General features: G+C 43.5%; 1 protein-coding gene across 2 annotated transcripts; it reads right to left on the reverse strand.

Annotated features, from left to right (window-relative positions):
* Positions 1-4,437: 4,437 nt before the first annotated feature.
* LOC119404914 (pleckstrin homology domain-containing family J member 1) lies at positions 4,438-21,029 on the reverse strand. Of its 2 annotated transcripts, none has more exons than XR_005186391.2 (7): positions 20,787-21,029; positions 18,116-18,201; positions 17,475-17,553; positions 15,992-16,082; positions 10,374-10,437; positions 8,661-8,961; positions 4,438-8,085 (listed from the first exon to the last, which is right to left on the reverse strand). XR_005186391.2 is itself a non-coding variant. In XM_037671607.2 (7 exons), the coding sequence occupies exons 1-7, from the start codon at positions 20,878-20,880 to the stop codon at positions 8,054-8,056; spliced, it is 543 nt and encodes a 180-aa protein (XP_037527535.1). In that variant the 5' UTR covers positions 20,881-21,029; the 3' UTR covers positions 4,461-8,053. The 2 variants fall into 2 exon arrangements, 1 of the variants encoding a protein (XP_037527535.1); XM_037671607.2 differs by having other exon boundaries at positions 4,461-8,085; positions 8,865-8,961.
* Between the last annotated feature and the right edge of the window lie 566 nt (positions 21,030-21,595).

The following is a 21,595-nucleotide window of genomic DNA, read 5'->3' on the forward strand; positions in this document are numbered from 1 at the left end:
TAAAAATTTCGGAATTAATGAACAGGACAACTAAACAGAACCTCTGCGATAGCGCAAGCGCGGTTTAGAAGCTGAACACACAAAATTGGATTTTTTACACATTTTTTATTTAGGCACAGTTTAACAAATACAAGCGAACTTCGAGGGGGCGCCATGATCGTCAAAATTTTTTCGAGCAAAAATGTTTTGCGACAATACTCCATGTGGCACAGGAAAAAGGTACAAATTTTATCAGCAAAATCTGTGATGTGCGAGCGCCACGTCTGAGACACTTGGCATCAAATGACCCTTATATATATTTTACATAAGTAACCGTTAGCTGTTACACGCCCCCCCCCCCCCCCCCCCCAGAAATATTCAAATTTTGCATGCGGATCTGTAAACGCGCACATACAATCACATGCCCGAACATACATAAAGGGGATTAAACACACCCCCGTCCCCCCGCCAAAAAAAAAAAAAAAGAAAGAAACCTCGCTACGCCCATGTTTCTCAGGCCTTCCGAGCTCTTTTGCGAGTTTCTCTACGGAGACTGCCGATCTATCAATCCGGCTGCCAGCTACTGAATACATATTAGCGATGTCATAAAGGTGCATTAGGCAAAAGGGCTAATGCATTGAATCCCTGCTTCTTGGTTATCTGCTACCTTGTGCCATAATGTTCTGCCGATAGTTTCGGGAAACATACGTCTCCTAGTAGCCATTTCGTCCGAGAAAAACGCACACCAGTAGTGCCTTGGAGTGTTACGCTAAAATTACAGGGCGAAGCTAGCGCTGCATGCGGTCAGTTACCAAAGGGACAGTGGGAATAGAAATACGTGGATCCGTCTATATCTGCGCTTCTGGGTTAAAACGTTCAAGTTACTTTGTTTACTATGATGTGTACTAAGATATATTGCCTCAAATTTCGAAGATATTGTACGTTTTTGAATCAAATGCGAAAGGCTAAAAACGACCCTGCATACATCCACAGACGCACTGAATTGCTGCATTTGTAGCACAATATTTTGCCGAATCACGTGACACTTTCTCACGAATAATAATAATAATAATAATAATAATAATAATAATAATAATAATAATAATAATAATAATAATAATAATAATAATAATATCTTGGGTTTAAGGTCCCAAAACTACGATATGATTACGAGAGACGCCGTAGTGGAGGGCTCCGGAAATTTCTACCACCTGGGGTTCTTTAACGTGCACCTAAATCTGAGCACACGGGCCTCAGCTTTATGACGGAATCACGATAGGAAGCGTCACGTTTTCCTCCACGCTGCCATCCCGAATGATAAGCCATGCTTTTCAGCTCCCATTGAAACCAGAGTCGGGGTTGCTTCAGGCAACTTTTCTGTAGTACCTATTTGTTTGACATAAAATACATTAGGCGCAAAACGACATGCTCGCACATCATTAAGCGAGCGAGGATGGCCATATTTCTTTCCCACACCGAAACAGACGGCGGCACTGCTGGATCATCATGACGTCACGCTTCGTTGCAAGCGAAACGTGCACCATAATCGCATGTCCCGTAAGCAGGGGTCGTTGCAGCCTTTCAGATGCACTAGAAAAAAGGGCAATATATCAAACGATCCTACAAACCAACAACACAAAGTACCAAAACAAGAAAAGTACAATTAACACACGCTTTCATGTTTACTATTTATTGGTCCCAAAAAGGTAACACTGTTAAAAGCCAGATTAAGACATCGTACTGACATTTCTGGCAACATCAACGAGAACCATGTCTTTTTTCATCGTTGGTGTGCCCAGCCTGAGAATCCCCTCACTGAGAAGTGCCAAGGCAAACACACAAACGAGCTCGTGCAGTTCAAAATACATCTTTCTCCATCTGTCAAATATTTACAAAACAAACATAGTAAAAACCCATCTGGGCTTTTACTGACATATTATACTACTAGCTCTGTCAATGATGAATTTCAACACACCTATGTATAATTGCTTAAAACGCCATTACAATACTGTATCAAAAAGCCATGAGTATTCAATTACTCGCATTGCACAGTGACACGACAAGCCAAGATTGTCAATAAAAAAAAGTGTGGCTGGGGTTCGATTGAAACTTGGTTTTATTCCTATACAGTACTCTAGTTTTGCTACCATAAGCTGACTGAAGGCTACCTGCCCACACAGCTTAAACATGGAATCTACATTGACAGCAACTATCTCCCATACTCCTGGTACACGGGCAACCTTAACTATGGTTAATGTAACTACGGTTTTTACTAAAAGCAGTTAGCGCATACACGAGATACCAAATGGTGGTTTGAACACTAACCATAGCTGAGCACTAGCTGAGCTTGGCAACTATGGTGTTATTGTAGCCAAACTTTCGCAAGGAAACAATACAGCAGATGGTGCATTAGTCGACTCCAGCATGGGCCCCCTTTAAACATTTAAATCTTGCAACTGTATCGCTCAGAAATGCCATTTTACCAAGATAACGAAGTTTTGTAGAGAAACTGTTCAAAATGAAACCAGTACACAAGTGATCACAAGATGCTACGCCACTAAAAATGAAAGGATAACATTACTCTGGCAGCTTAATGGTTAGCATTAAGTGATTCAGAGAATTAAACTAGTGGGAAGCTTAACCACAGTTCAAGCTGCCCATGTAACAGGAGTATTAGTTTATCAAAATTTGCTACACCACTTATTACAGCTTTCTAAACTATCATCACACAGTGATTAGAAGGAGCTTGTCCTCACAGTATCTTTTCATAAGAATGTATAGGTTTACCATGTTTATCGACGACATATAAAAGAAATCTGCACTCGTAACATTATGGCACAATGGTTGATCGCACAATACCACAGTGAAAACCCCCGTCAACAACAATCAAAGTAAAACAATGAATAATATTTCATTTAACAGTTGTGTAATAGTAGTAAATGCTTACGCTGTTATCACACTACAGTTAAAGACAAACTGCTAAGTAATACAGGGTTATGTAAAAAACCTAGTTCCAGACAATGTAGATGTGAGAGCAACATCTTTGAAAATTGGTTTGAAGTACAGGTGTGCACATCACGAAAAAGCTTCAAAAGTACATTTTCGATTCCAAAACTGCAAAAAATGCTACTATTATGACAGAAGCAAGGCAGAACTCTGAATGTTCAAAACCAATGCCACTTTGCATGGCCTCAAAGACATGGCAGTGCTCTCGAACACATTGAACATGTTCGGGGCAGTATGCTAGGATTTGTCTCAGATCTCTAAACTGCACGTAGGCAGGGTCTGCAGAGGTGCTATTTAAAGGCTGTTAGTAATAAAAATTAGATGAATAAGAGCCCTGCAAATTTTCAAAGCTTGCTTCGACAGTCAGTACTGACTACTAACTAGAATGTGTACTTACTAGAATACATACTAGTTCATACTCCAGTCATAATCAATTTAGCCAACGTAAAAGCTTAGTGCAATTGTCCTTTAAAGTGGTACTAACACAAAATTTTGCCACTGAGATAGCCTGTGGGATCGACTCTCGTGAACATGCGTATATCATCTACCAAACCTGAACAACGAATACAGCTTGGAAGATAAATTATACGAATTTTGAAGTTCGCAAGCCCGATTCAGCGCTATACACCGCACCTCACGACATTGACATCATACAAAGCGACTCGAAGCTGACCCCAAACTTCCACAATGTCACCACTGCAGCTGAGCTCCGAGATGCCCAGCTAAATCATGACATCATAGTTGCCATTGCGCTTTTGTCGTGCTTGTGCCAACAGGCTACTATTCGGAGGCTGCTCGAAAGTCTGTGCCCGTGGCAAACATATGGAAGCCTCAAGGAAGTCTTTGCCACCAGGTGACAATGATGACGATGACGGCAACAACATCGCACTGCACATGCCACATGCGAAAGAATGCGAGCAGACGATGCAGGCAGCGCGGAAGTGCGTCACAGTTCAGTGTGGCTTTGACACACTAGATGGCGTTAGCTGCACACGGGGGCTTGTCGTTCTCGGAGCTCTCCCATACCGAAACTGAGACTGGTCGGTAATAAACAGACTGTAATTAATTATCTGTTGCATGCTGCAACAAGCGATGTGCCGTGTTATGACTATAGGCTTCCAGCAACATACTGCAGCAAAAAAATGCCACATCAAAATTTTTGTCTCAGTACTCCTTTAAGAATCACGTGCAGTGGCCACAGAACCAAGATCTCAGCAGCTACTTTCCATTTTTCTATATAGGAATGCCCTTCATGCTAACAAAGTGAGAAAGCAAGAAAATTGTGCTAAGATTTAGTGTTATAAAATGTGAAACTATTGAGAACTCTTCAATGAGAAGTGCACACCAGTACTCGTGTACTCGTGTCAAGAATAACTAATAGATCATTCACTCCTAACTACAGCTTTTCTTTCTTCGAGCTAGTCAAGCTTGTCAAGAAAAAGAAACTTTATTTTCACTACGTAGCAAACAATACAATGTCAAGATGGAAAAATGGGGTGTGTTGGTTTAGCATATTCCGAGGAAGACGTAGGCGGCTTGTGAGTGTGTCTCTCTCGTGTGTGTTGTCTATGTGCCTTGCGTCTGTGAATATGCCAAACCAACGCGCCCATTTTAATACCGAAAGTCTTATATTCCTAGCACACAGGGCATTCTGTGAAGTGTTTCATCAGTGCCTTGTATGTGCATCTCTCTTATGTGTGTCGTCTATGCGCCTTTCACCTCGGAATATACTATATACGTACAGCGCTTCAGCAAATGACGGTGGTACTGGGGACTGCTACATTTGGAACATTCTGCAACTAGCAATCATCACAAGTGCTTCTACGAGGCACGTGGCAACAAAGGCACAAAATACACATTCACACAGCAATGGCGTGAAGAGAGTGATTCTTGGCAGCAAAACTGTGAAATGCCGGCCTCGTTTCCACAATACAGGTACTCAAAGTGCCATTCCTAGTGGAATGTAGTGACAGTGCATTCAAAAGGGCACCACGGAGACCAAGCCACTTCTGATATGAGGTCACGCTAGATTTCAACCATCAGTCTGTTCTGTATGTACCTTAAAGGGCCGCTATGGAGAAATGGCAAGTTTAATGTTATGTCACGCTTATGCGTGTGGAACAAGTCCCGTGTGGCTATAACATGACCAATTGCAAGCCAGAAAAAGAAGCTAGAAAACAAGCCAGTTCACAGCACCACCAAATCTATGGGATGTTTGTGGACCTTGACAAGGCATGCTCAAGACTGGTTACTTGCGAACAAACAAAGGTTATACGATGCCTTAAAAAAACAAGCAGCTACTTTAGTGGGCAACGTCTTAACGTTTTCCTACGCAAAGCCCACATATAACATCCCCGCCATGGTTTTGGCTCAGTATTAAAGGGCATAACCTCTTTCCTGACATTCGAACTTTTTTACGAGAAATGCAAATAAGGTTAAAATTTTAAAATTACATTCTGGGGTTTACAGGGCCAAAAATACCACAGGATTACAACGCATGCCGTGGTGGAGGATTTCAGGTTAATTTTAAATGACCGAGGTCTTTTATGTGGACCTAAACGTATGTGCACGAGAGTTCCAGAGTTTCTCCCCCACTGAAATGTGCCCGCTGTGACTGAGAAAGAATGTGCGTCTTCAAACTTAGCTTTATTGGCTAAGCCATCAAGGCTGACTGCAAATAAGGTTCTGAGAAAGCTCAGTCTCATCTTAATTGAGATTTCTCCTAGTGTCCTATTAAAGCAGCTTCTGGGCATGAAGCAATTTTCCTTATGTGTCTTGTACCACAAGACAGGAAGAAATGATGCAACCGTGACTATGAGTTGGGTTACAGAGTCATTCAAATGAAACTATGCATTGTATAGTATGGGGATGAACTAAACTACAAACTTGCCAAATGAAAAAGTAAAAAAGTCAAGCACAGTGCGAGTTTACCCGTCTAAGGGACATAGCTTGTTAATAGTAGCTACGAAGCGGTTCTGAACTGCAGTGCAATAACTCAGTGAAAAACAAACAAAGCTAATGTATGCATTGTGCTTTTTGCTACAGTGCAAGCTTGTAGCTCAGCGGTTGGCTACAGGAATGGTGAACATCACAAGGAAGTTTTAGAGTACATGGGGAAAAACTTTAGGTGGCGATTCAGTGGTAAATGCGAGAGAAATGCGTGACCGTCACATCGCACCCTTTTTATCTTCGCGGATCACTCCGCAGTTCTTTGCAGACTTTTGTGGCATCACTTTGAACTACCCCCTCCCCATTGGCGTTGCCTCTCTCTTCCTGCACGTGACTTGCCGGTCTTATCCAACTGCAGTTAAAAGACTTCCGTGCACCAAATTCTAGTCTTAATTGCACTTCTGGTTCCCACTCCCGGACTTAATCACCTCTGGTTGACTATAGGGCCATGGTTGACTCACTTCCGGTTTACACTTAAAGTGCAACTGGTCAACATTTTCTATTGTGGTTTGAATATTTCAATTCCTTCAATTCACATCATTTACCTCATTATGTCCCTTGCATAAACCACTTTTGCGCCATTAGTGCCTCATAACGGCTTCACTACGATCACACATACACAGCCTTTTCAATCTTGACTAGAGGTGCGTGAATTTCAAAATTTTTTAATCAAACAAGAGCTATATGTAAGCAAATATTTTTAAAATAGTTTAAGGACATTTAAAAATGTGAACTGCACTGAAATAAGCACTAAACAGACGCAGAAGTGTGATAACTTTTATCCCCGCATATCTCATTCCTGCAGCTAGACTTTGCCAAATACACGATCATCACACACACTCTGAAGAAATCTGTGCATGCGTATTTGTTCCCGATGCTAAAATTAATGATAAAGTTATGAACACCAGGATGTGATAATTTTATATTATTTATATAAATGGCTATTCGGTATTCGAGAACTATAAAAAAGTATTCGATATGGCCCCAGAAATCACTATTCACACACCCCTAGCTTCACTTCTGTCTTCATTTGTCTAACAACAGCATTGAATGCGGCAACGACTCGGGATCGGTGATGACGATATCGTCTCGTATACCAACAGTTGTGGTGCTCTCACCAAATTTACGATCAATGTAGCTCTGCTTAGCAAAGGAGGGCATTAAAAGCATCAACTAATACTAAAGTGGCTCCTTTCCTATGTAAACTAGGTCTTCCGCGAAACCAAAAAAAAAAGGCAGAACCTCATATTCAGAAGCCTAGGTTAATGACCAGAGAGGCTACGACAATAAGGGAGGCCCACTGAACCACTGGGATTGTCATTTTATTCTTTTTATGCCATAACCGACATTATCTGTGCTGCCAGCCGTCTACCAAAAACACTTTTTCACTCTGTCAGAGTAGCAAAAAGTGATAAATGCTTCTATTCCTACTTTTTCTTGTGTAGTAAGCAGCTGTGCATCACAGATAAGAGATAAAGCATAAATTCCTATCTTAACTAAGAAAATGAACTGATTTTGATGACCGAAATAAAGGTGTCAAGTTGAGATGTTTTTCAGTATTCAACAAACACGATGTTGTGCTCCGCAAATGGCTACACTACTTGACCTGTATAACTGTACTCAACTAATGAAAGAAAAACAGAAAACTACTGAATACGTCTTTGGCAAACTGTGTCATCACTTTGTGCATAAGGTAGAGGTCCCTAGGTGCTCCGCTCACTGTGTCAACTATTTGTTCCACGAAATCTGTACCGTTATTAGACAACAAAAAGAACCAAGCAGTGTTAAAATGAAGCACCAGGAAATATTCAATGCTATCTGGTATCTTAGAAACAATTAACAGGGTTACCAAGTGAACTCTGAAGATCACGTTGCAGCCTAATAAGGTCCAGACGAGTGACTTGTAGGCACAAGTGGTGGGACGTTAACACACGCACATATATAATGCAGCATTTAACACTAGAAGTCAAAAACGGGGCTCGACTTCACCCAAGAAAAGTCATGATGATTAGTGGAAGCAGAACCAGAGATGCTTCGCATAGTGTGTGACTTGGGCAATGCTGGGAATGATGGTGATGGCAATGTGAGACCACGGTGAAGTGTGACCTGGTGGCACATATCAGTGCCATATCGTGGTCCTCTTTTTCACATCTGAAAAAGAAACAGCCCTTTATCAGCGAACTGCCACTGCATCTGCTATTAGCAGTACTTTCAAGCTCCCAATGACTAAGCTTGAGGAAATAAGAACAATAATAATTGTTGGGGTTTTACGTCCCAAAACCACAATATGATTATGAGGGATGCTGTAGTGGAGGGCTCAAAAGTTTGGACCACCTGATGTTCTTTAACCTGCACCTAAATCTAAGTACACAGACCTCGAGCATTTCGCCTCCATTGAAATGCGGCCGCCGCAGCCAGAATTTGATCCCGCGACCTTCGGGTAGGCAGTCGAGCACCATAACCACTAGACCACAGAGGCTGGTGACTACGGTAAGCTTCAGCAATTCTGGTAGAGTGAATAGATAGATCTATGGTTCAACATGCGTAAGTCAAGGAGCATATGGGAACTAACAGCAGGAATGGTCAAGTTCACAAGCTAATAAGGCACAACACAATTTGAGGTCCACCTAGCTAATCAGCGACCATGTGCCTTTACTTCAACTATAGTATTGGACAGCATAAAGAAATTAGAAAACAAGAGCAACAAATTAATAAGCGCTTCAAACCATTTATTGCAGCAAAAAGCCAAGACAGACGCAAAAGCAGCAAGCACACATTCCAAGGCAGCTCTTCGTCAAATGGCGAAGCAGGAAGGAAACTGCAACTGAGCAAGCAAAGCAACGCCAACACACTGACCCCAAGCATAGCTGCAGCATGCAAAAGCATCGTCTGGACATGCTACCATGTCCTAAGGAATGCAAAGAACTTGCCCGCAGCACTGCTGTTGCTTTCAGGTGCCTTCTGAATGGCCTGTACACTCCCCGGAGCATTGCCATTCCGCCGACTGATGAAGTCTGCCAAAGGGTCCTATGAACAAAAGGCATAGCCACCATGTTAGAAGAAACCTACAAGTATCATAAGCAAGCACTTTAAAATTTACATGGGGATTGACTTCTTTGTGCACGCAAGACTCAAAATAGGGAGTCTATGATTCAGAAATGTTGGTGATCCCTGGATCTGTCACCGAGTATGATACACTTATGATTGATAATACCTAAGAGTGTTATGCCAAACAGTACATGATTTCATGGTGCTTCCAAATTGCATCAAACCTTCACTAATCATTTCAGGTTACTGAAGCGCTAATTGTAATTTCAATTTCAAACCGTGTTCATGTTTGCAAGACACTACCTGGTTGACAGTCTCCTGAAAAGACTGAGAAGGGTTGCTAAATACTGAACTGCGGGCAGTGGCAACAACAAAACTTCCCTCTGTGTATTGTCCTGCATCCACCATTTAGTGCTTATTGTTGACAGCCGAGCACTCACCTACCCTACTAACTTTGAGGAGATGGCAGCAGGTGTAAGAGCTTAGCAATGCGATAGGTGTTTCCTGTAATTATTAATGAAGTACTGACACAAAATTTTGAAGGAGAGATAACTTGTAGGAAAGATTTGTGTGGACACACGCGCATCATCTACGAAACATCAACGCATAATATCGCCTAGAACATATTTAAAATCAATTTTAAAGTGTGTGTCGCACCACTGCATGCGAAACGTGCCTTTGGTTTCTGTGTAAACAACCAACCACCACCTGCGTCATGAGTTAGTGTTGGCTGCCACGATCCTTGTGAGTGCTCTCTTGTAGCAAACCTTTTCAACGGAAAGAGGGGGACGACTTGCACGGGAACACAAAGGCTGATGTCCTTGCCTCGGCAGTGCATTCCTGGGGGGGTCACGCATATTTACAACATCTCAGAGGGAATTATAGCAGCGTCCAGGAAGCCTTCATTGAAAAGAGTTGTCAATGCGGTGCTCATGTGCACACGGTTTTGTGTGCTCACCATGGCCAGCTACATTTACATGAAAACCACTCTGGGTCCCACCTCACTCGGCGCTTTCTGAAACCGAAACTGTGACTGGGTGCTATAAAACCATCTCCAAACAATTACCTCGGTAACCGTCGCACGCTTGAGCAAACGAGTTCTCTAGCCACGATAAGTGGGTTCTTAGCTACATATTGCAACAGAAAAAACAAGATGCAAAATTTTTGTGTCAGTGCTCCTTTAAGCAGCAAACTTACACAAAGACCCTCAAAATCTTTACACTAATACTACTTTTAAATAGTCCTAATCCAAAATACACTTTGGCAGCCAATAATAAGTTTCCAGTGATTGTTAAAAGCATCTGTGCGACAAGTTTAGTTTGGCCTTGTTTCAGGCAGTGTTTTCTTTAAAAGGCGAAGGCATTTGTGTGAGAAAACAAGCTTCAGCTCACCCGTCCTGTGAGTTCCAATATCTTCTGCTGCATGTAGAGCAGGCGACCCCTTTGGTATTCGTAGCTAGAAAACAAGCATTGGCAAAAGAGGTTGGGGCGGTGATACTGGGATGTGGTTTTGCGTCTCTAAACCAATTGACGAGTGCGAGGTGTTCAAAATGCTATTTTGCAGACACCCACCACAATTTCACAGTTATTTTGCCAAATGCACGAACGTGTATATACTGAAAAGAAAATGCTGAAGTGTGAAGATGGGCCATAAACAGAGAGAGAGAGAGACCCTTCATTAGAAAAACAGAGATTTTTGCCGGCGTCTGTATTGGCCTCGAGATCTTGGAGTGGCGCCCTCTCGCGTGTGACGTCAGAGCGGGGGCTCCGCTCTCACCCGCGCTGCAGCAGTCGCTGCTCCTGTATGCGGATCGCCTGCTTCAGGCGGGAACTTTGTCGAACGAACAGCCTCGCGACGGTCAACTAACGCCTGCAACGAATGTTTTCAAGTTTAATCTTGAACTTGTTTTAGTTGCGGCCCAATCGACAGGGCCGAAAAATCCCCCGGATGGTCGACGAGGGCGCCGATGCCACCGGCCGCATTGCTGGTTAGAAAGTGAAACTATGTGTGAGTGTTCTCGCTCGTTATCTTGTTTCCGCCGTACGATACTGATTAGTTTGGGTGGTGCTTTCGATATTTCAGTAAGCGTGCCCTTCTCCAGCATCTACAAGTATGTAGATAAAGCTTGTGAAAGTTAGCGGTGCCTCATCGAGGGTGAGGCAGTGTACGACGCAGGCCACGTTGTTGAATGCGCGGTCGAGGCCGTCAACGGAGATCGCATCACCGCCGCTGCTCTCGTCCTGCAAACAAGTGCGCAAGTGCCGCCTTGTTGCACACCCCCCTGCTGATGCCCATGATCGCAGTTTGTCCCGTAATGTTGGTTCAGTGAGAACGATATTACGCCGTAGTTCATATTAATACCGCACAGGGCCGTCGCATAGGTATTAGAATATAACAAATAGTTAATCGCTGATTATACCACGCACAGGGCCACAGCGATTAACGTGGCAAAGGCAAGATAGGTCCAGTTTCACGCCACGCAGCCTAACGAAAAGCTTAAAGAACTCCGCTTTTAAAAAAGCGTCTGCACTGCCTCAGGTGAAAACTTTTAGAGAATGTGCACTAAGCAGTGGCAACAGGTTTCGCTTATGACATTATGATAAGCAGTCCGCTAGGCGCGCGCTTGCCTTCATAAGTAAAATATGTATGTACGCCACCCAAACGCAGCCGTAGTCTCAGATATCCTGCGCCGCTCAGCTGAGCTCACGAGGCGCGCTTTCCTGCGAGGCGATTCGGAGTCGATTCGGAGGCCGCGTCGTCGCCTCCTTGTCTAGGGGCATTCGCGGCAGGTTGTGGGACGGCACCACACCTGGTGTAAGTCGCCTATGCTTATAGCCTGCGTGCAATAAACGCCTTAAGTATTGGCGGGGCGCTTAAACACGGTCGCAAGCTTACCTAATAGTCGCGCGTACGGTGGGTAGAAGAAGTCACTGTCCGCGAAGTGCTTGCTGCACACAGTCGATGAAGGCGTGGGGCGCTAAAGCTTCCCATTCTGAGCTTGCGATGCACTTCTTCTTCAGCTCTGGGTCTTTAGGGTAGTTATGAAAGCTAACGCCCTTTTCACGAGCGGACGAAGTACACTGAGGCACAGAGCAGTACTTCACCATTGCGCAGCACTCGCCGCGGTGACAAGCGGCCGCAGTTCTAAAGAACAAAGAGTTGTAGTTATAAATGAACGTTAAAAGCAGTCCCACGGTTGTTCGAACAGCGTCAGTAGCCACCATACGCAAGATAACCAATTGAACTGCTTTTTTGTTGAGATTTACCACAACGGTGGTTTCAACACGGCGCCGGGCCTACGTAGCAGACGAAAGCGCGCGAATCCCCGCTCTGACTTCATAGAGGCGCCGTTCGCAGCGCCGCCATCGGTCGCACACCAGGCCAATACCGCTGGCATGCTACTCTGTGTAGGGATGGGGAACAGGATTGACAGACTAGAGAAGAGAGGGAAGAAAATAATAATAAAAAGAAAGAATATTAAATAAATATATGAAATGCAGAACCAGACTTATGGGTTATGGCACATTTGACATGCAGTTGGAGAGTGCTTTCAGAGTGTTTGGGTGGTTGTGCAAAGTGACAATGAAGCTGTATAGCACGAACGAAGGTGTGCACTAGCATTGCTATTCCAGCTTTTAGACTGAAGGAGCGTACCTTTACAGCAGTGGAAATGACCAGTCAGGTGCTCTTTAAAAACAGTTTTGTTCATGTGAGTGACATGCCTTTGTAGTTTACAGACACTCTTTGGTCTGCCTAGAGGCAGTACAGTGCTTGCTTGAGCAAAAGCGTTACATAACTGGTTGTCTTTGCCGCTAACAAAGTCAATGTCAATGACAAAAAATCGGCAGATCCCACGCAGTGTGGGAATCGATGTAATGCGAAGCAGCCAGCAAAGAGCTGCATATATCGTCTTGTTTGTCATTGAGGCTAATGAAGTCATTCATGTCGTGACATCTAGTTCGCCATATATCGCGAGATTGTCATACATGCATGCTTGTACAATCTGATATATGCCATGCTAATGAAACATATATTCTGCTACATATATACGATGCGTGGCCTGCTACAGTGAAACCTCGGTGATACGAATCTCACGGGACCACCAAAAATATTTGTATCATCCGAAATTCGTATCAGCAGAAAGCATGGAAAATTAGCATGCGACAAAAGAAAGCTGGCGTACACTTTCATTTATTGTTTTTCAGGGCCGCAGCAACGTCAGGAAGAACCCTGAATGATTGTCAGTTAAGTTTTTAGATGTCGGCAATCATACCAGCACTCGCAAATATACGGGCCCGCACGCGCGTATTTAATTAATGAACAAGGTACGTTGTAACCCGCGACAGCAGTAGCCCCTTCCTAATTTTAGTATACTTTCTTGCATGACACCGGAGTACTGCAGCAAAATTAAGGAAAGAAGTGCTTTGACGCGATGGCTCAAGGCCCCAAAATTGCAGAACCACGGTCCTGTGTTATGATTTTGTTATCGCGGAGGTGTTGGGGATGTTTTTGGGCGATTTACAGCCGTGCCCGCACAAGTGCGACCTCAGCGGTCGCGCATGTTGACATTGTGAGGCCTGACCATTTCGCCAAGACCGTCCTCGCCTTCTTTCTGTCCTCGTCCACCTTTCATAGGATGTCTGATGCACGAGGCAGGCACGTGTAAACACAGTACAACGACAGCAGCCCGCGTCGACGCGTTAGAATAAAAAGCATGGCGCTTATGTCCTCTGTAGTCTAAACGCGAAGGCACACGGAGGCACATTAGAGCCTCAAAGATTCGCGCACACAATGTCGGAGGCCGTGACGCGTCTCTGAAGGTTTATTGTGACCGTAAGAAAAGTGTTTTTCTTACACCGTGATTCTGACGATTCGGCGGTGCGGCACACATGCCCACGCTTGCGTTTTCGCGCTCTTGGCGCGTCTTCTGCGACAGCGCGGACAGCACCTCTTTGTACCTGGGCGGTAGCGTACGTTCGTATCAAACGTCGCTGGGTGAAAATCGGTTCGCAACAGCCGTACTCCATTACATTGCAAACCAATGGGCCTTGGCCGGGACCAACGAAAAATTCGTATCACCCCGAAATTCGTATGAGCTGTGATCGTATCACCGAGGTTTCACTGTATTTATGTTTGGCACTCCTGTCATGCCATGTTTAGGTATATATCCAGTTAACAAAATGGCTGCGAGTGCACCATGAGCGTGGCGTCTAAATCATACCTACATGACATGCATGTCATGATTTTCGTGTTACCACCTGTTATTTATGTTCCCCACACAGATGTCGCGCAATACCAATTTTGGTCTATATCAAGCTAGCGAAACGGCTGCCAGCTCACCATGAATGTCACGTCGCGCGATACAAATTTTGGCATATATCAAGCTAGCGAAACGGCCGCCAGCGCACCATGAGCGTGGCACGTAAGTCATGCTGTGCATGACATGTGTGTCATGATTTTCATGTTACCACCTGTTATTTGTGTTCGTCACACAGTTACGTCGCGAGATACCTATTTTGGTGTATATCAGGCTATCAAAACGGCGGCCAGCGCACCATGATGGTGGAATGTAAATCATGCTGTGCATGACATGCGTGTCATGATTCACACGTTAGGACCCGTCACTTATTCATACACTCTTGTCACATCATACCAATTTTGGTATATAGCAAACTAACGAAACGGCCGCAAGAGCGTCAAAACAGTGCCATGTAAAACATGTCATTCATGACATGGATATCATGATTTTCATGTTATGACATGTCATTTATGTTTGTCATAAAGTCATGTTTCGCCATACCAATTTTGGTGTAAATCCCATTAACGAAACGGCCAGGAGAGACCGACCGACCGACCGACCGACCGACACAGACAGACAGATAGATACGCTCAAAGTCGCAGAAGTTCGCTAAGAAATGCTTCGCATTTAAAAGAAAAAACGAACACCGTTTTTGGCCAGATGCCACCAGAATGGCAGTTTCATCAGCAGGTGCAGGCCTTGAGAGAGCAAAAATCAAGGGGACTCTATGCGAGCTGGTGCCAAGCTCCAGGTATCTGAAGGTTTCGGAGCTGACAGTCTGGCTTGTGCACTGCAAAGCAGTCCTAGATACTGACTTTGCTTCAGCCAAAGCCAAATGTGTGATCGAAGAATGGCTAGCTGTCCCTAATGACTTCTAGCTTCGCAGTTTTTTAAGATTTAGACCCACTAGACTAGTAGATCTGAGCTGTGACAAGGACGGTGACTAAGTGATCGCCACGCACAAGTGGAGGGACTTGCTGAAAGCAGTCAATGTGGTTGGATTGGCCAGCATCAAGAAGGAAAAAATTATCTGAACCCGCTGTAGTTTTCAAAGCAACCCAGATATGTTACTGAGGGTAAAGACTGTCTAGCTAAACAACTTTAGAAAGCAACAGTGACACCAGCAATACACAAAGCTTGGGTGCGAATGTACAGGGGTAATTCAAAGAAATGCAAACAGTGCGGCATCTACGTTCTCTGCTGTTTCGCATTTCTTTTCAAGCAGTTGTAACCTAGATGGTAATAAAAAGCCACTAGAGTCATCCACGATACAATCAAGGACCACTCTAGCATTGTTTTATTGCCACCAAGGTCAGATCACAATGAGAACAGTGCGCCGCGCTGTTCACTTTTCTTTCCATTCCCCTTGTACGAGAAATTTTGTCTCAAATCTTGTACATGTGGTACAAGTTTTCCTACTACATTTTTTTTCTGTTAGTATGTATTTGCTCACGTCTTCCGTAACATACACATCAGTGCAATTTCTGCACCTCAGTTGTGTCCATTGAGAACACCCTCAAGTAGTACACCATAATAACACTGTTGTGACAGCATTACAGAAGATATATTCGACAGCTTTTGCTTAGCTCTTACTCAAGGATAAAGGGCTTTGCACTAGAAACAACCTCGTAGCACAGTTAAGTGAGGAAGCGTCAAGTGACGTTCGGTCATTTCCTCAACAAGACACAACCTGAAAGTGATGGCACTTACCCAGCCTGCTGTAGGCAGCTCACCCACTCATCGCAGTGCTTCTGCGTCGTGCACGTGAACAGATGCCTTCGGTCCGCATCATCTACGAATGCTAAAAGAGAAAGCAGAAAGCAATTGTAGATGAAGACACAACACAACCTCTACAGATTAAGCTATTGCTAGAGCATCTGTATATTAATAGAGTGCCTCGAACACATCACAAGTCTGTCGAGTGCCTCTTCACCACGAGATCCAGTCAACTGTGTGTGAAAAAGACGCCACCCATTGTAGCTTCTAAGAAGACTCTTAGTCAAATTCAACAAATCAACAATAAAGTTCAAGTTCTACAAACAAAGTTCCACAAAGTTCCGCAACTCATACCTGTTTCAATAATTGGTAACAGCGAAATTCCTTAAGTATGAATACAAATGCAAACACAATGCAAATCAGTCTCATTTCCTGTATACTCATCTTGACGAAATCCACTGATCCCATGGAAAAATAAATGTTCCCTGAATCACTCGGTTTGTCAAAGAATTCACCTTAGCAAAGTCAATTAGACAACTGCGCCTACTGTACTTTCAGAACATGCAAGTTGTTTGTAATTTTGCAAGAGGCAAAATGTCCTATCAGCAGGGACACAGAACACATTGAATTGTAGTGTACCCACTGTTTTCATGCCTCCGCATATCTCGGTAGAATAAGTAACATTCATGTTCACTAATATTTTCCCAAGCTCTCTACTCACACTAATGTGCACTCATTCATGTTTGTACTTGCAGCTGCTTTTATTCACCAACATTCACTCACATCCATAGCATGTCTTCTATTCACACCTCGTGGCACGCTCAAGCTCATGCTCGCGTTCATTCTCACACACAAGCACTCTCACATGCGTACTCAAGTCTACTTACTCTCACCAACATTCATATTCAAGCCCCTTGAAATCACCGTCCCTATCCTTCGTTCACGCCCACGTTAACAGGCACTCGTGTTCCCACTAGCTTTTACTTACATTCACCAGCACTAATTCCCATTCATACTCATGTGTACACACATGGCTACTGGCTTCCCCATTTTTATATTTCGTCAGGTCTGTTCGGTATTTTGAAGAAGGCATGCAGTAATATTATATAGTTGCTGGGATTTTAATGACAAAACCATGATATGATTATGAGGCATGCCGTAGTGGTGGCCTCCAGATTAATTTTGACTACCTGGGGTTCTTTAATATGCATCTAAATCTAAGCACACAGGTGTTCTTTGCATTTCGACCCTATCGATATGCGGCCACTGTTACCAGGAATCAAACCCACGACCTTGAGCTTAGTAACGTGACACCCTATGTGCTAAGCTACCAGAGCGAATGAAGAAGGCATGCAAGGCGTTTTCTTTGTACTCTTTAAATGCTGCTACCTCCAATGTCTTCAGCACACATGCCACTACCCGACATGTGCATCGTCAAACTGTAACAAAAAATTCTGGGATATGCCACTATACGCACCTATAGAAAACGCAAATGCATAGTCGACGTTTGGTTCATGCTGAACCTTGCAGCATTCGATGACAAATAGGCCCACGGGCTGAAAAAAAAAAAAAAAAAGAAATCGAAAACCAAGCACACTTAGAGAGTATGCCTAATCCTCAGTGAACGACACCTTAGACCTACTGAGCATACTTTATCACAAAGCACTGTGGTATGTGAAAAAACAAAACAAAAAAACCTAGTTACATCACGAGGTTTTAATTGCACAGTATGATAATGATAATACAGAGAGTCATATGAAGAGTTATATTTTTTTTTATTACAATTATGCTGCCACTAATATCATAAGAGCTCATCCAACCAACATTAAATAAGCAATGCTTCGTGATCGTAAATACGTACATAAATAAAAAGCGAAATTTTTCATGCTTCACCTTCTCGAATAGCTCTCGGTGATACATGTTATGCCCAAACACGAGACAACTACCACTCAAAAAGAAGCATAATACTTTGGCAAAATGCTGGCCATTGAATGAAAACACACACACAAGGATATGTGAACAAAACAAGTTCAAGGTGATCTGATGCCCAACACTTATTGAATTATATTTTTAAAGCTGACAATGCCCGAAATGGAAAGAAAACATAGGCCTACTTACCTCTTTTTCAAACACACCCCCATGTTCATTCAAGCGAAAGTAGAACAGCAAGTTTCCTTTCAACTTGAACCACCGTTCTTTGAACACTGCGGTAAAAATAAATGTGCTACGTCAGCAACGGGGTATATTTGTTTACTTATTTATTTATCATTTCGAACAACATAGAGAGTTGCCCGCAGGTCAGGACCAAAGACAGCTGATGGCCTGCTCATCAGATCTTACCAGATCTGCCTGGCGATAAAGTAGCATCATGTTGGCTATGCACAAAATGGCATTATTTGGTGTATACAACGCCAGACATAGGAAATGCATCCACGTAGCAAAAAGCTGCCCAAAGAGAGTATATAGAAAATGTAGGATGTAGTTCAACATGCCAGTGTAATGTTGGGGCTGTGAGACCCAATGTAGTAAAACTACATTGGGTCTCACAGCAAGTCCCTGAGACCCAATGTAGTAAAACTACATTGGGTCTCGTGGACTAAACGCACATAAGTATCTAACAAAGTGGACGAGGGAGCGCTCTCCATTGTAACTCAATTGGTAGAGCATCAGAAGCATAATCTGAAGGTTGTGGGCTCGAATCCCGCCGACAGAAAGGGTGTCTTTTTTGCACACCATAATTCCTTTCAATTTAAATCATAATCCTTACAATACAGTTAAAAAACCACAAATAATGTTCCATATGTGTTCCTTGACTTAGCTGTCTGTTGGTTCAATTGGTTGCGTCTAACAAAGAAATGAGCCCCTTGAACAACACCCCTTTTGTACCAATGTAGTAAAGGGTTTTGGATTTATATGACCACATGGGGTTGATCACCGTACAACCAAGGAGAGGGTGAGAAAAATGTAAAGGAAAGAGGGGAAGGTTAACCATATATCTCCATCATAAAAGAAGTCATTATGTCAATGGCCATCTAACACATAAAAACATTTATTCAAAGCAGAATCACCGGAACCCCCCCCCCTAAAATGGTCCATAAGCACCTTTGCAATTCACCCCCCTTAAAATGTGGACACAGTGGCCAGGAATCAAACCTACAACCTATATAGTGAAAGAAACTTCCAAAGGAAAAAAATTGAAAAAAGTCACGACTGTTGTCATGATGTCATAAATAGAGCATCAGGCATAGATTTCAGAGTGGCAGTGTGCCTGCTCCAAGCTACCAGCTGCTACGAAACGGTATGCGTGTCTTTTTAGCATTCAATCAAATTCGCGACAATTTTTGTGCACCTCGTACAACACCCTCACAGGAGACATTCAAATTTCGAGCATGTTCTGCAGAGCAATTAATAAATGACTGCATGCAAAGCAATTCAAAGGACGAATTTAACGTGCTGCATCTGTATAGAATCTCACTAATGCACACCAAAAAGCTTAATGCAATGTTAAAATGGACACCCTTTTACTAACGTCTTTTGCCTGTAGGCAGCCAAGGCTGTACACCGTTGTAAAGTTTGCAATATTTTTGGGAAACTGTGCCCATTATTTGGGAAAGTTAAAACAGAGCATCAAGACATAACACACAGAAACACGCACATACGCAGTGTTGTATCTGCATCTTCTCTTTTTGTGCGTGGTCTTTTTTTTTAGCTGTGTTATTTTTCCTAAGCATCAACCAACTCTGCCAAGCATCCTTTGTATGCATTAGTCAGCCTTTCAAAGTTTAAAGCTTATTTTAAAAATAAGCTTTAAGCAGGCACACGCAATGTGATTTGCCGATACTTTAAGACAATTATCGACTCGAATATGCGCCAGTGTCAAGGCTACCGCATCAGCGAATCGTATCAAACAAGGAAAACAGAAGATAAGCAGTTACGCGAAAGCGATAGCATTAACACAAACAGTCCACGTCGCACTGCATTAGCATGTGCTCACAATGGATTTGGCGGAGCCTTGCAAAAAAAATTGTCGCCTTGAATATGCGTCATTGCCAAGGGTGAATCGAGCCAGCCAATAAAAAAAAAAATGGTAAGCAGTTGGCGCGACGGTGATAGCATTAACGGGCGGTATTCGTGTCGAGGCCGCGCTGCACCGACTTTGTCAGCTTTCAAACAGCAACAGGCGGCGGTTGAAATCGACGCTTCGCAAGCGCCGTCTGCACAGCGCCTTCAAAGCAACCATTCAGAGATCTCGCGTTTCAAAAGCAACAAAAGAAAGGCCGGACGCAGCGATCCGTCAAAGTTTCGACACTGCTTCCGCCGTCAACTCCATTAAACCTCAATGACAGGACGCTGAACTGGAAAAAACACGGGATGGGTTCTAATGAAATTCCATGACGCATTCTTCCCAAGCACAAAAGCTGCTACAAACTCATTACACGAACTGTCTGTTCATGAAACGAAACTGTCACAGCGGTTGCAGACAGTTAGGGCTTGGAGGCAGTTTAAAAAGAAGACACAAAAGCGCGTTATCAGTCATAACAGAAATATGCAGGCGCTTCAAGGGCTGCTAGCGTGGTCAGTTCTTTAATGAGTTCCAACGCATTTCGATAACCACAGTACGCGCAAACATCTGCAATGTTATACCGTCAAATCTAGGAACCGTGGCAACTTCACACGGAGGCATATGGTGCTACGCGGGAACTTCGGGTGATACGCGTCGTTACATTGAGCTGACATCGCGTCAAACAGACCGAAAAATGTTCTGCCAAGTTTTCAAAAAATGACGCACCTTCTCTGAAGGACAGGTTTCGGTGGTTCAGACGGCCCTCCTTGTCGGCAGCGCCAGCGGCGAGCGTTGCCATCTCCTTCTCATTGAATCGCATGGTCACTCAAACTTCCACGGACAGCACTGAATGGTCAACAACAACTCCACTTATTACGGGGCGGGAAAAGATGCTGTTACATGACGCACTGCGAAGTTGGCTCGCAAAGCTCGCTCCGCTAACTGCTGCAAATCGCCATGTTTGACTTGCGCACTAATGATGATGATGACGATAGAGATGATAAATTTTTGCACGAGTGATACCAGTGATACATCATAAATTGCGAAACTATCAAGTGTACGAATGATGCTTCTTTAAATCGACAACATCCGGCAATAAGACTTTGTTTTGTTAACATTTTTTATGCTTAGTAAGAGTATTACGCAAGTGGAACTGTAAAGCGACGGCTTTATCACATTTTAGCGCTCAGATTCAAACCTTCGGTTTTGTGTTACCCCATTGAAACGTGTAATTTAAGAACTGTCAAGTGTATGAATGATGTTTTCTTAAATTGTCAGCATCTCACATCAATATTTCGTTCTGTTGACATTTTATATGCTGGTTGGTAAGAGTGTTACTCAGGTGAAACTGTGAAGTGACGGATTTATAGGTTTTTGGCGCGCAGATTGAAATTATGTTTCAATCTTATGTTTGAAATTACGTTTGAAGCCCTTTCCATTTGCGTTTGGCCATGTGAAGGCTCAACTTACCTTTGCCATTTCTGTGCACTGTTGGCAAGGAAGAGACCGCAAACACTAAGCTCGTGGTAAATTAA

Source organism: Rhipicephalus sanguineus, chromosome 9 (genome assembly GCF_013339695.2).
Source record: "Rhipicephalus sanguineus isolate Rsan-2018 chromosome 9, BIME_Rsan_1.4, whole genome shotgun sequence".
In the NCBI taxonomy this organism is placed as follows: Eukaryota; Metazoa; Arthropoda; class Arachnida; order Ixodida; family Ixodidae; genus Rhipicephalus; species Rhipicephalus sanguineus.

Bases quoted from the DNA above. Each gene is read 5' to 3' on its own strand.
- LOC119404914 (XM_037671607.2), bottom strand. From the start codon at position 20,880: ATGCGATTCAATGAGAAGGAGATGGCAACGCTCGCCGCTGGCGCTGCC. The intron at 17,554-18,115 runs GTAAGTAGGCCT...TTTTTTTTTCAG, and splicing joins GGGGTGTGTTTGAAAAAGAG to CCCGTGGGCCTATTTGTCAT. The intron at 16,083-17,474 runs GTGCGTATAGTG...TTTCTCTTTTAG, and splicing joins TGCATTTGCGTTTTCTATAG to CATTCGTAGATGATGCGGAC.